The following is a 13,629-nucleotide window of genomic DNA, read 5'->3' on the forward strand; positions in this document are numbered from 1 at the left end:
TGTAGAAATCCACATTTAGTGTACATAAACAGCTCTCCTGGGGAGTGTATCAGTCTGGAATTGGCATATGAATGGTGGCCCACCTCACCTGATACATGGCTTGGATGTTTAGCACACATATAAGGAGGGCACATACAACTGTTTTGAGACGTGTGCAGAGAAAGGTGTTGGCTTAGCAAAGCTCCTGGAAAGTTATGCCATCTGAATTGATAAAATAACCAGCAGTTAATTGTTCACGGATTAAAAAGACCGCATTATCAAAATGATATTTTGCAAAATGTTGGTGAAGGGGCTCCCAAGGATGCCTAGGAACATCTTTTCATCTTCTCTTGAAAACCCAAATTATTTCCAGCATTTTCTTTACAAGCATGTTTCAATATGAGGAAAACTATGGAAAACCCAGGGAAATGGAAACAATTTTCCATTGATGTCATCATTTTTGTTGTTTGGATAGCAAACAAAATAGTGGATTCCACCTGGCAATCGTTAGCCTTCTTCATAGTTTGGACTCCCAAGCAAAAGAAACAAGGTGAGCATTGTGGAGGAATATGAGATTTCCACTTGCTATCCAAACAAGGCCCCTAAAATGGAATCTATGTTTGCATGGGACTTGGGAAATAATCATCCCATAATGATTAAGATTTCCAATCCAAAGATTCCCTTAGGTCAAATTAAGAAAATACACTTTACAGCAATAGAATTGTAATTTTGAAAGTTAGATAGGATAAAAGGTGAAAAACACGACCATTGCATTACTTTGTGAGTAAAAACATTTTGAGAAGGCTAATATCCAAAGAAGAAATTGAAGATTAAGGACCGATGGAAGCAAAATGGTCATGATTGGCAGTGAGAGCTAATTCACATACATAAAAGTCAAACAGATTTAATAAATGAAACTAGGGAATGCCATTTTTTTTCCTTTTTTGAAAGGCCTGTGCCAAAGAACAAACATTAAGGACAGAATCGCACATTTTTATCAAGAAGCCAAAACTGGTTCTTTGCTGCCGTAGTTTCACTTTTTCCCATCATTCTTGAAACAGCTTGCTTTGCTGTGTCGAGCACACCTATCCCTGCACTGAACAGTAAATAAAAACATTAGAGGATGCAAAGAAAGGTCGCAGTTTAAATGTCCAATACTGCCAAAAATGAAGAACATGCCATAAGCCGGAAGACTTGGTGCGATTTCCACATTAAGGGAAAGGAATGATTCTTTTCAGTTATATAAATACCTTCCAGCTCCTACTACAACAATCTTTTGTTTAACGAAGTCAGTTAGTGGTCGACCCTGTGCTCTTACCGCTCCCAGTAATCCAGCTAGTGCAACACCAGCAGTTCCCTGATAGAAATGAAGTGTAGATGCAACAATGGTGGTATTATTAGAGCACACAGACATATTATAAACAGTCAACACCACAAGAGAGGCTAAAAAGACAAATGAAGATAAAAGAGACCAAAACCTGTATGTCATCGTTGAACATGCAAAATTTTCTCCGATACCGTTGCAGAGTTTCAAATGCCCACTTCATTTGGAAGTCCTCGAACTGATAGGTTACAAAAACCATCATGTTATTTGGACAATTGTTGTTAAAAACAATATTGCAATTTTTCTTCTTTTCTGAAAGAACTAAACCTGTACAATAGCCTTTGGCCAACGCGTAAACACAGCTTCCATGAATTCATCAATAATTGATAAATACTCATCTCCCTCCAACCGAGGTTGACGTAGTCCTAAATCTGAGAAGAAAAAGGCAATCGGAATGAGAACCTAAAAGTATTCGCAAGCAGAAAGCATTTAGAATGGGATATACTGAAACGGACGTGGATATGACTTATGAGAACAGGAAAAGACTCCATTTCTGAAGAAACCAGGACACAAATGTCCCACTTGGAACATGCTATTCATATTCTGTTTCATGATTTTTACATGAAAATCAGACATTATATTAAATTCCAGTTTTATTCAATTGTTACATGAGCTTTCTTCTTATGATTCTTCCAACCACATATGATAACATCATACCATTTTGAGCACAGCATCTGTATGGGAATGCCTCTCAGCCTAGAATCGGCCATAGCCCACTCAAAGATAAGCTTGACAATACATCTCGGTGTCATGCTCGCCAATGAGGATATGCTATTGAAGATCCTTCCATTTCTTTCAAGCCAAAGGGACCAAAGCACCAATTGCAGAGATAGTTTCCACAAAAACCAAACAATTGAGGCCCAAAGGATTTGTGCAACGGACCTACACAAGCTCCAAAACAGATCCATGAAAGACCCGTGCTATACCAAATCTAGAAATCACCAATATCCAACAATTGTCGCAAAAAAGCAATGGATCCATTAGTGATTCAGCATCTCTTCCTCTTTACAACACAACTCTTCCCCTTTACAGCACAACAAACATATATTAGGTAACACCACCCCTCGACTCTTATTATGACAAGGGGGAGAATCTTATTTAAAAGTAGTCCAGAGGAAAGCGTTGACCTTCAGAGGAATTGTGCCTTTCCAGATTTTAGGGGGGGAAAATCAGGGGTTGTGACATCTATGAAGTAAAACTAGGCAACCTCATCAAGACCAACCATTGGCTTCAAACTCCCAACTCCCAAGTATGCCAATCGACAGCCAAGCAGGAGATATAAACTCTTCTAGCAGAGGCAACAACTGCAAGAACACTAGGATTTTGATGTCCTTAAGGTTGCATCAGAACAGAAAGCACCACACTGTCTTGCCCCTGATATGTTGAAAGCACTTGCCTATGGTATCTCCTTTGTTTGAAGCATAATGATGGCCTCTTGATGTATTTCATGTGCATACAAGATATCATGTACAGAAAGTATGACAAATATTTGTTGAACCAAACTCAGACTGGTTAAACCTACTTCCAGACCTGACTATCTTAAGAATAGGCAAACAACAATTTTTTGTTCCATAGATGGCACAGTCTTTACGAGTCCTGAAGGCTGAAGCACATTTTGAGAACATGAACCAGAAAAATAATAAACAAGATTGGAGCAGAAGATTTAGTTACTCTTACTCACAAAGGCTATCTTCAAGAAGCTTTTGGTTGTTGGTACCAACATCAAGCATAACCGGAAGTATCTGTCAAAGATGTAGCAGAAGTTGATCAATACTATGATGAAATACAGAGTAACCATTCAAAAGATGCATGTTTCTCAATGTTTCTAATGCCAACCATGAAAGTTAGCATTTTTTAGAACTAAGCCAGTGTTGTGAAACAGGTGGTTTTTTTTTGAGAACAAAACAGGTGTTGTGAAACAGAAGTTTCTCAAATCCTCGGAGCAGATCATGGGGTAAACAATTAAAGGAGTAAAGTTTGCTACATTGGGCAATCTGCAAGCCATGAATTACTAAGCGGGACATACAAAACAAACAAGTATACTGATCACAAGGGGTAAGAAGACTGAATATTCATGACTCTTTGATGAATTTCAGTACCAAAACACAAGGTTAGTAGGGGTCTCTACTCATGGCTCAGTGGTAGACACTGTGTTTTAACTCTGAGGTCATGGGTTCGAGAACCCATGTGGTGTGTGTGTGTGGGTGTAAGAGCGTGTGTGTATTCACCTTTCAAAATAAAAACACAAGGTTAGTATAAGAGATGCAATTTCATGGTTAAAGTAAGAAAACATCTGCAAAGACACGAGCTCAAATGGAGAGACACATGCGCAAGCATGAACATTCATCCATGAGAGCACCTCTGACCAGGCATGTGCAGGAAGCCACCCACTGGCACATATATAAAGATGAAATCACAAATGCTAGCATTCACACTTGGAAATATTAGCAAGATGTTGGATAATACATACTCTCTGTGGATTGATGCCAGCAGCAGCAACATACATGTCAAGTTTTCCAATAGGTATTCCGATCCCCTGAACTCCAAGGTCACCAAGACCAAGAATACGGCTCCCATCTGTCAGCACTATCATGTCTACCTGAGGGGAATAAGGATAACCCCATGATATAACAAGTGGAATGATGCATGCAGCCTACAGTTGTAAAAGTCAATGCTCTTGGTGCATCAATCAGTACTAAACATAAGAAATGCAGGGCATATTGATATGTACTTGTAAGAAAATTGAAAAAAGGTTTCTAACAGTGAATTTCTTTGTGATGCACAGAGCTACCACACGCTTAATTTCCTCACATTATGTAGGAAATCAAAAGTCAGGAATGTATGTATGACGTGTATCATCATAAAATTTATCAGAATTTGGGTGAGTGTGGAAGTCCCCGGCTTGCGGCAGATTAAACGCACTCTGCTCAAATAGCAAGTAGGGTAAGAACTGCCCATAATCAATGCAAAGTGAAGAGGTTGTCATGAGATGGCAGCCCACCTGATGCACCCAGAACACACATTACAGGTGGAGGATCCAGATGGACCGCACACATAACAGATTTTTGTTCAAAATGGAGTCTGATGCAAGGTGTACAATAACGGTGACAGTGGCCGTAACAGCCGCAACGGCAATTTTTATTTTATTTTTTAAAACATGTTTCTAGACCGTTACGGGCAATTTTTTCTGTAACGGCAGTTTCGGCCCCGTAACGCATAACGGTTATGACTGTTACGTAACCATTTTTTTATACCTTGATGGACTCAGGGTCCATCAAATGCAACTGGAAGTATTAAGGGCCCTATCCATTAGCTGATTGAAATATTTGATATGTGTACAGAAATCATAGTTTATTCCCGCCCTAAAGTTGCATAACAAGACCCAAACAGCTGATTTGTAGGAAAGTAAATTAGATTTGGACTTTTCATATCAACCAGGTGATATTTAATGCCGTCCATGTCAACCGATACCCTTTTTTACCTATTGCACCAACCGTGTCACACTGCTGGTATACACACTCCATTCGACTGGTTTATAAAGAGTTATGAGTAGATTTGGTCTCTTTATTTACTGACTTTTAGGTTTTTCTTATTGCTTAGAAGTTAGAACTCTTTTAGCAAGTAGAGTATATAAGGCCCTGTTAAGTAGATGAAGTAACACTCGGCATAAGTACAAGAGGAGAACCTAAAGAAATGCCAAGAAGCTCGCCGAACTTGCACCCCTACCCTCCACCACTGACTTGACCAAATCTTCATTTACCACCACAACAAATATAGCACTTTTCTAAGATTATGCAGAAACCAGAGACTTCCTTGAAGCACCTTTCAAATTAAATACTTGCTCCATCTTCACCTCACAAATCACCAGATAGTCATCCGCAAATTGAGCGTCTGAAATTTCCAATTCCAGAGTGCCAACTCTAAAACCCTTAATCATATGATAATAACAGATGAAGCCTTTCTCATGACCAAACAGAGACCTTCAGCTACAATTGAAAAAAGAAGGGCAGACAGCGGGTCTCCTTGACAACTAGAAAAGAATCCTACTGGTGACCAAAACCAAGAACAGAGCTGAGGAATAACACTCTTTAATCCAATCAACTCATTTCTCGCCCAATTCCATCCTACTAATAATATACAAGTAAATCCCAATCAACATGGTCATCTTACAAACGAAACCTGCTTACCCTCTCAAAGGTCTTCAATTGATGAGCCATTTGCGCTAAAATGACATACAAAATTTGCTCGCCTTTAATGAAAGACTCTCTGTTTTGCTCGTCTTTAATGAAAGACCCTTAACGGAGAGATGACGAGAGCCATTCTATCGTGCATCCTTGACCCCTAGTTTTTTTTTTTCCTAATGAATAATGAGAATTTATATTAGAAGGAAAGATACAAACAGAAAAAGCCACAGAAGGAATGCAAATGAAGAGAAGGGAAAATAAGGGAGGCAGTGGACAGCATGACTCTGCACCAAATTCCATCAATTTTTAAATACAATTAGCTGACTATTTTTTAGAGTTCCATCTTTAGCAAGTCAGTCCACTTCAGAATAAGCTTCCCTAGGCACGGAAACAAAAGGTATACCGAGGTCTTGGCAAATGTCTATGGCCTCTTCAATCTCGTCAGCCACTCTCCTTGGAGAGATATTGCCCTTGTCCCAGGAAATAGCATTGCTGGAATCCCCTTCAACATAAATCAGCACATCAGCGACATCCGTGGCAACTTAGCAAGCTTGCAAAAGGGCTTGCCTTCAGCATAAGTGGAGTCACTGATTCCGGTTGGCCCCAACACTTTGCTTACGAGTTTCCATTGTTGTCCCGAATGATGCTTCCAATGCCAGGATCCAGCGGAATGACTTCTTATACTTGAGCCATTTGCAGTGGAGAAGTTTATGCAATTAAGCCGAGAGAGTAGTAATCGGAATACCTTTAAATCTCCAATCAGCGCTTGCCCAAAATATAAGCAGGCAACCAATCTTCTTCAAAAGATGAAGGGTGGAATGGCTTTATTGTTAAAACTCTGTTATTTCTTTCTAGCCATAAGCTCTGTATAACTGCATAAGTCCCCCTATCCCAAAAATCTTACTCATATGGCCCCACTGAGTAGTTGACCAATCTTCAATAAGATCCCAAACAGAATTATGTATCACCCAGGTTATGTTGAATTTGGCGAGGATGGAAGACCAGATCTTATGTGAATATCAACAATTTAGTATTGCGCAGCAATTTGTGTACAAGGCTAGAAATATAGGCATTTATGTACAGGGTATAATATATAGCCATGTGTATTTACTTATGGAGATGAAGTGATGATAACTGAATAAAAGATGTTTCTTTTTTCATGGATTCCTGTGATGGGTTTCTGTTCTAGTGTTGTGATTCCCTCGAAAACCCCTTGGCTGTGAATGCATTAGGGTTGCATGGAGCAATTCTGTGAATCTATCTTCTTAATTACTTTCTATCATGATTGTTGATCGTTAGTGAGTTGATTAGAGATTAATGGTGGCACGTTGGAAGGATTTCAGCTTCTAAATTGGTACATGTTCATCACTGCTCTAAAGTTTCAGACTCTTTCCTATTTCGCTGCAATGACACCAATGCAGGTTTCCCACTCCTATCCCAAATGCTAGGAGAATTGGTTCTGCTGAAAAAGCAGAACCAATCCCAATTTGGTTGGACTTCTAGATGGTGTTGAACAACCATATACTCTAAAAGCTTAAGCTGTTAGAGTGTGGTGTATCAATGTATATCAACGGATTTCATGACTTCAACACCCCCCCGCACACGCAGGGTGGGAACACCGCACGAGAACATACTAACAAGGGTGGAGAGACACTCACATCATAAATAGGCCGGGCTTGATTTCCCAATCCCTGGGCCGGACCTGATTTTCCTGACCCCCCGTGGGAGAATAATATTTAAAGAGGCATATTTGCTGCTCTCGAGATTCGAACATAGGACCTTCCTCTCTGATACCATGTTGAACAACCATTTACTCTAAAAGCTTAAGCTGTCAGAGTGTGGTGTATCAATGTATATCAACGGATTTCATGACTTCAACACATGGATCTTAGCTAGTTATCAGCTCTATTACCTTTCACTCCATAAAACTTAAAAGCTCCACTAGTGCAATCATTTAAGGAGTTCATATAAACAAAATACAGAATGCAAATAGTAAGCCTACTTCCAGTTTATGTGTTACATGGAAGGACAAAATCCTTCTAAGTCATCAGACTTCGAGCAATTGTTGCTTTCAGGAAGTGAGGTCTGGAGATTGGTGGGTAGAGTAATGGGGGAAGGAAGGGAGGTTTGGAGGTTGTGCTTTTGATGATTCTGTGAGCATTGTGGGGAAGAGGAACAATTGGATTTTCCAAGACATCTGAGGGTCGAAGGCAGATGTTGTAAAGAGGGTAAAGGCCGATGTATTAGACTGAGTTAATTGTAATTTAGCCTCCAACCAAAGCGATTGGTTTGTGATGGCTAGGATCCTATGTGATGGCCAGGATCCTGCATTACTATTCAAATCTCTCTCTCTCTCTCTCTCTCTCTCATCAAATAATTCAAGTTAATGACCTACAGTTGATGCAGGACAATTAACCACTTGCTCTAAAAGCTCGAACTGTTAGAGTATGGCAAATTAATCCATTTATCTCATAGCCCAGGCCCCACATCCCATGGGTTAGGACCTCGGCCGAACCCCCCTCGTGGGCCCCAAATCACATGAGTACCACATCACACGGGCCGCCCACCCCAAGTGTGTCCCTGCATCCCACAGGCTACCCCACTCGAGTCCGATGTGAAATGCGCATTAATCACCCCCCGTGAGAAGTCTCGAACACGAGACCTTCCAAGTGGGCCCCACCCACCCCGAGTGTGCCCTGCATCACACAGGCAACCCCACTCGAGCCCGGTGTGAAAATGCCCTTGTATTAATCACCTCCGGTGAGGAGTCTCGAACACGAGACCTCCTGTTCTGATACCAATTTGATGCAAGACAATCAACAACTTGCTCTAAAAGCTCGAACTGTTTGATTATGGCAAATTAATCCATTTATCTCATAGCCCAGGCCCCACATCTCATGGGTTAGGACCTCAACCGAACCCCCCTCGTGGGCCCCAAATCACATGAGTACCACCTCACACGAGTTGCCCACCCCGAGTGTGTCGCCGCATCCCACAGGCTACCCCACTCAAGCCCGGTGTGAAATACGCATTAATCACCCCCAGTGAGGAGTCTCAACAAGAGACCTCCCCCCGTGGGCCCCGCCCACCCCGAGTGTGCCCCTGCATCCCATAGGCGACCCCACTCAAACCCGGTGTGAAAATGCCCCTGCATTAACAGTTAATTCAAAGTAGCTCAAAACCCATATGAGATCCAAAGCACACATGTACATTAAGATGAGCATGGATTATTGGAGCACAAGCACTTATCAAGGTCAATTTGGTGGCACTGGCAGCAAACTTTGATGGAGGACCCATGGCAGCATGCATGCTGTTAATTGGAACATTCTTATTGGGTACTCCATGAGAGCCAAAAATGAACCTTTCTACAATGCCAGATCGACTTCGCCATGAATAACTTCATAAATTTGACTATCACAATGAATGACATTGGTCATGTAAATGATAAGTAATAAATACTGGAAATTGCATGCAAGAAAAACAAGACATGATGGCAAGAATAAAGCATCTTGATCAACATATCATTTCAAGAACCAGATGGACTCCAATAAAGACTACGAATGGAATACATTATGGTCTTGACTCTTGAGCCAGGAAAAAAAAAAGGATAAGAGAATATATGGTCAAAGTTCAATAGTCTAACACTTTTGAGCATCCATAATAAAGACAGTTCCACAAGCATATTGAGATCAGATAATATTTGTTCAACTATCTAACACCATCCATAATAGATAGTTTAACACACATGTGGAGATTAGTTGACATTTGTTCAACCAGCTAACATCTGAAAAGGATGAACCAGAAATATACCCTTAAAAATCTTAACAGGATCGACAGAGAATCACCTAATAGATTAATACCTGTGGAGATGGCCAATTGTAGATCATGGACATCATCTCTCCCTTATCCTTTGCACTGAAATACATCCCACGTGGACGTCTAAACAGACCTCCATAGTTTTGACAAACCAAACCTACTGTTGGAGTGTATATTATTGGAGCAAAGTCTTCAATGTTATCAATGAGGACCTGCAGAAAACAGCTATGTGCAGTAATTTCGGGGTTTTGAAATTCCTAAACAATTGAAAGATCTACAAGCTTATAGTGGCCACCATGTCAAAAAATGTGTGGTCCTTACAAGACATTTGAGGCTAAGCATACCCTATAGTACAATGTCTCATTCCTGTCATGCAGTCTGTTCAGTATCCTCCATTTTGCTAAAGAGACCACATTAATGGGTTCCCCGTGGGTATTATGCTCCAAGGATCGATATGATTCCACTGTCATGGCAACAAAATAATGATAGCATCAAATCTACCACTGTTTAGGTAAATAATACACCAATAATAAATATCGAGGAAAGTAATCAACTGCAGTGAAAACCATGGGAGATGTCTTCCAAGAAAAACCATAAAGACATTTAGAAACAAGAAAATCAATGCCGTGCCAGTGAGGTTTGTGTTTAAATTCGAAAAAAGAACTGTAATCAATTGACACCATCATCATCATCATCATCATAGACTCGTCCCTGCTATTTGGGACAACCAACTGTAAATGAGAAATGCAGCTCAATTCATGTGAAGGCAAATTGAAAAAAAGATTCAAAGCACACATGCCAGTGTGGCACATGTGTGAGATCCAGGCCACTAATAGATGGGGCCACCATGGCATGTCCTGTAGCAAGAAAGAGGGGTCTCCATCTATCAGACGGACAAATCATGCATGAGAAGAATGGGAAGTCAGGAAAAGAAGACAAACAGTCCATATGTTCACAACAAACATGTAGGCTGTAGCCCACCCAATGAATGGACCACCCTGATTTTTGAGCCAGGGAATTTTCACGGTGGGCCTCACCTGATGAATGGTCCAGATCTCACAAGTGTGCCTCGAATCTCCACTTCATTCTTCCTCCATGAGAATCATCTTAGCATTTCTCAACTGAAAGTGAAAACATTATCCAATTTACAGCATGCAGCAAATTGCCCATAAATTCTGTAGAAACTGGAAAGCGATCATGATCATTCGTGAAGCATCACACTAGCATTATGAAACAGGATCAAATGGCGGAAGATATCAGGGGACACAGAGTTGGTATATCACCTGCATTTGCAGTGCCCTTCACTCATGCAATGTGAAATAGTTCCATTGGTGGTCATTGATGTGGCTTAATCTATGCTCAGTTCTATCACGGGCCTCTTTGAAGCATGGGGGTGCATATTCCATTCCACAAGAGTGCACATTCTTTAGAATCTCAGTGCGCCCAATTGGAAGGAAAACATCAATGGATCCTTCCATAACAAAGCAATGACTATAGAGCAAGTGATAGAGAGTCAGAGGGAGAATGGTTTAATGTTCCTTGAGAGCAGTAGTGTTAGGCTTGACAATCTTAAGAGGGGATTGGAGAATGTAGATGATAGGAACAGAAGATTGGAGAGAAATCTAGAACTGAGATATCCTCCAAGAGGAATGTTGAGGCTCAAATCTAATGGAAGTTCGACCAGTAATTTGGGCCCTGCTAGGGTACCAACGTAGCGTGTATCATTAGACATGACTCAAGCAATGCACAAAGTTTGTAGGGCATACTTGGGACAAGTTTGAGTTAGCAATTCTAGCAAGGGGGGAATAAGAGCTTGGTGGATACATGTCCAAGAGATCATCTGCAAGTTTTGAGGTCAGTCCCTTTTTGAAGGTGACTCATTTGAAAAGGACAAATGCGTCTAAGGGTTTTCCTAGGAGAAATAAAATATTCGAATCAAGAGAATTGTGGATCTCTTCCATTACCTTCTCCCATTCTCTAAGTCAAGAAAAGACCAAAGTAGATGCTCTGGTAAGGGAGTGAACCTTTTAAGCCTTGTCTATATTTTGGGATTCTTTGTTTCTTTTCCCTTGTCGTCATCCTCCTCCTCTTATGGTTGGAATAGATCTTCCCCACTACCAGTCAGGGGAAAAAAAAAAGCAGCAGCAGAAGAATCAGATGACATTGCACCCCGTCTTCTTAATAAAGGTGCATACCTCCATAATCTCAGCATTCATTCTTGGTAAATGGAGACAAGACTGAAGCACAACATTTACTGCCACATAATGTACAATAATTGAAATCCTAGAACAAAGATCCAAAAGTATCCTCCGACCTAGAGGATCAGTTATTTTCTTTTTTTGATCGATACTCCCTAAGAATTTGATGTGATTTGGACATAAAGTTTTGGGTATGAATAAAACACGAAATGATCGAGTAAAGTGAGCAAATTTTGACAGACCAGACCAGTTAGTTATTCACTTGGTTTTGTGAAGAATAATTCCACCTAATCAAGCATGTCAAAGAAAGGTCCAGAGATAAAGGAAGTACGTGGACCATTCATACAGAACGGTGATTCAAAAAAGCTATATCTTGAGCAATTTTGCCTTAACTGGGAGGTACTTTATGAACTCAAGTGAAAGATAATCAATCCATGCTAGAGCTTTCAATGGAAATGCATTGCTTGTGTAAGAAGCAATTCTCTATGGAAACTGTTAGAGAATTGCACAGTGCATAAAAATCTTAATTTCATAAAAAAGAACTCCCCATAGCACACAAAAATTACAAGAATACCATCATAGAAATTGCACTACAATTTCTTAACAAAGATAACACCTCATTCTCTTTAAATTAATTTGAAAGTTGAAGTAAATATCATAGCATATCAAGCATGTGAATGTTATAGCAATCACCTGTTTGTATTAGTTAAATATAGAAGGATTTTAATCCTTTCGGATTTCTGACATGGTCTGACAATGCGAGGCCCAAGGCTCCCCATTATCACATGCTCATTGTTTTCCTCAAAGGGGCACCCAATTACAACACAATTTGTTTCGAGAACCCAACAAAACAAAACGTATGTGATTGGTGGGCCTCTTGGAAGCATAACAAGGTGTGTGATGACATGAAGCCTTGGCCCCAGGTGATCAGACTGTCAGAAATTTAGAAGGACTTGAATTCTTTTGAATGTAACTAATGCAAACAAGCCTTAAATAATATATTCCGGTAACTAGCAATTTTTTTAAAGATACTGAATTTACTCAAGCCAAACAAGCCAAGAGAAAAGGAAAACAACAAGGAAAAAGAAATTGAAAATTGCAACCAGCCAATTAAGGCACCCAAATCCTTAATAGACTAACCCTACTGATAACCCTTAGAGAAGAACAACTCCTATCCCGGAAGCAGTGATCATTCCTATTGCTCCAAAGAGTCCAGATGACAGCATGCAAAGCAACTCTCCATCTAGTTGTTCTCTTATGCCCCAGCCCACCCACATGCCATGAGCAAAATAAATCAGTAATAGAACTAGGCATTGCCCAATAGACACCAAACATCAAAAGAACATTGCTTCAAACCTCTCTCGCCAGGAGGCAATGAATGAATGAATTATTCACAGATTCCACATCCTTGAAGTAGAGAAGACAGGTATTAGAGAGCACCATGTCCCTTTTACAAAGGTTGTTCACAGTCAGGATCATGTTTCTTCCAACCAATCAAGAAAAAGCTACAACTTTAGGGGGAGCACCATAAAACCACACAACACCAATATTTAATGCAGGGAGCCTGGGTGGCAGATTGGGAAACTAGAGAGAAATAATCTCACCGCAAAAAACTCCAGACTTACCAAAGTGCCAACCCAACAAAAAATCCTTTATGCCCGGGTTTGGTTGGAGCCCTAGAAAATGGGAGAGAAGGCAGACTAAATTGTCGGTCTCAATGTCCAAGAGATTTCTCTAACAAGGAGGAATCCATACACCCCCATCCTCCGACTTTGAAAAACAACAGGCGAGCGAAGCATCAGCAACACTACAAAGCCCAACCAGCCTAGGGAAAACGTATCTAAGGGTTGACTCCCTGCACCAATCATCATCCCAAAACTTGACCCAAACACCATACCCGACAAAGAAACCCAACCCATCAAACACCTTGGGGGCAATCCTCACAACAACCTTCCACATGCGGGAAGCATAATACAAGGACAGGTCTTTGATCCACCAGCCCATAAAGGAGGATCCATATTTGCCGACCACAATGAACCTCTAGAAATTGCCTTCCTCCACCACAAAC

General features: G+C 40.6%; 1 protein-coding gene across 1 annotated transcript in view; it reads right to left on the reverse strand.

Moving 5' to 3' along the window:
* Positions 1-13,629, reverse strand: part of LOC131231906 (NAD-dependent malic enzyme 59 kDa isoform, mitochondrial) — a 30,970-nt gene that overhangs the window by 12,407 nt on the left and 4,934 nt on the right. Inside the window, exons 3-10 of the mRNA XM_058228268.1 lie at positions 9,708-9,826; positions 9,408-9,575; positions 3,834-3,962; positions 3,045-3,105; positions 1,631-1,734; positions 1,458-1,541; positions 1,230-1,336; positions 970-1,075 (exon numbers count right to left, since the gene is read on the reverse strand). Coding sequence (XP_058084251.1) covers positions 970-1,075; positions 1,230-1,336; positions 1,458-1,541; positions 1,631-1,734; positions 3,045-3,105; positions 3,834-3,962; positions 9,408-9,575; positions 9,708-9,826 — 878 coding nt within the window. The remainder of the gene's footprint in view (positions 1-969; positions 1,076-1,229; positions 1,337-1,457; positions 1,542-1,630; positions 1,735-3,044; positions 3,106-3,833; positions 3,963-9,407; positions 9,576-9,707; positions 9,827-13,629) is intronic.

This window comes from Magnolia sinica, chromosome 17 (genome assembly GCF_029962835.1).
Source record: "Magnolia sinica isolate HGM2019 chromosome 17, MsV1, whole genome shotgun sequence".
NCBI lineage: Eukaryota > Viridiplantae > Streptophyta > Magnoliopsida > Magnoliales > Magnoliaceae > Magnolia > Magnolia sinica.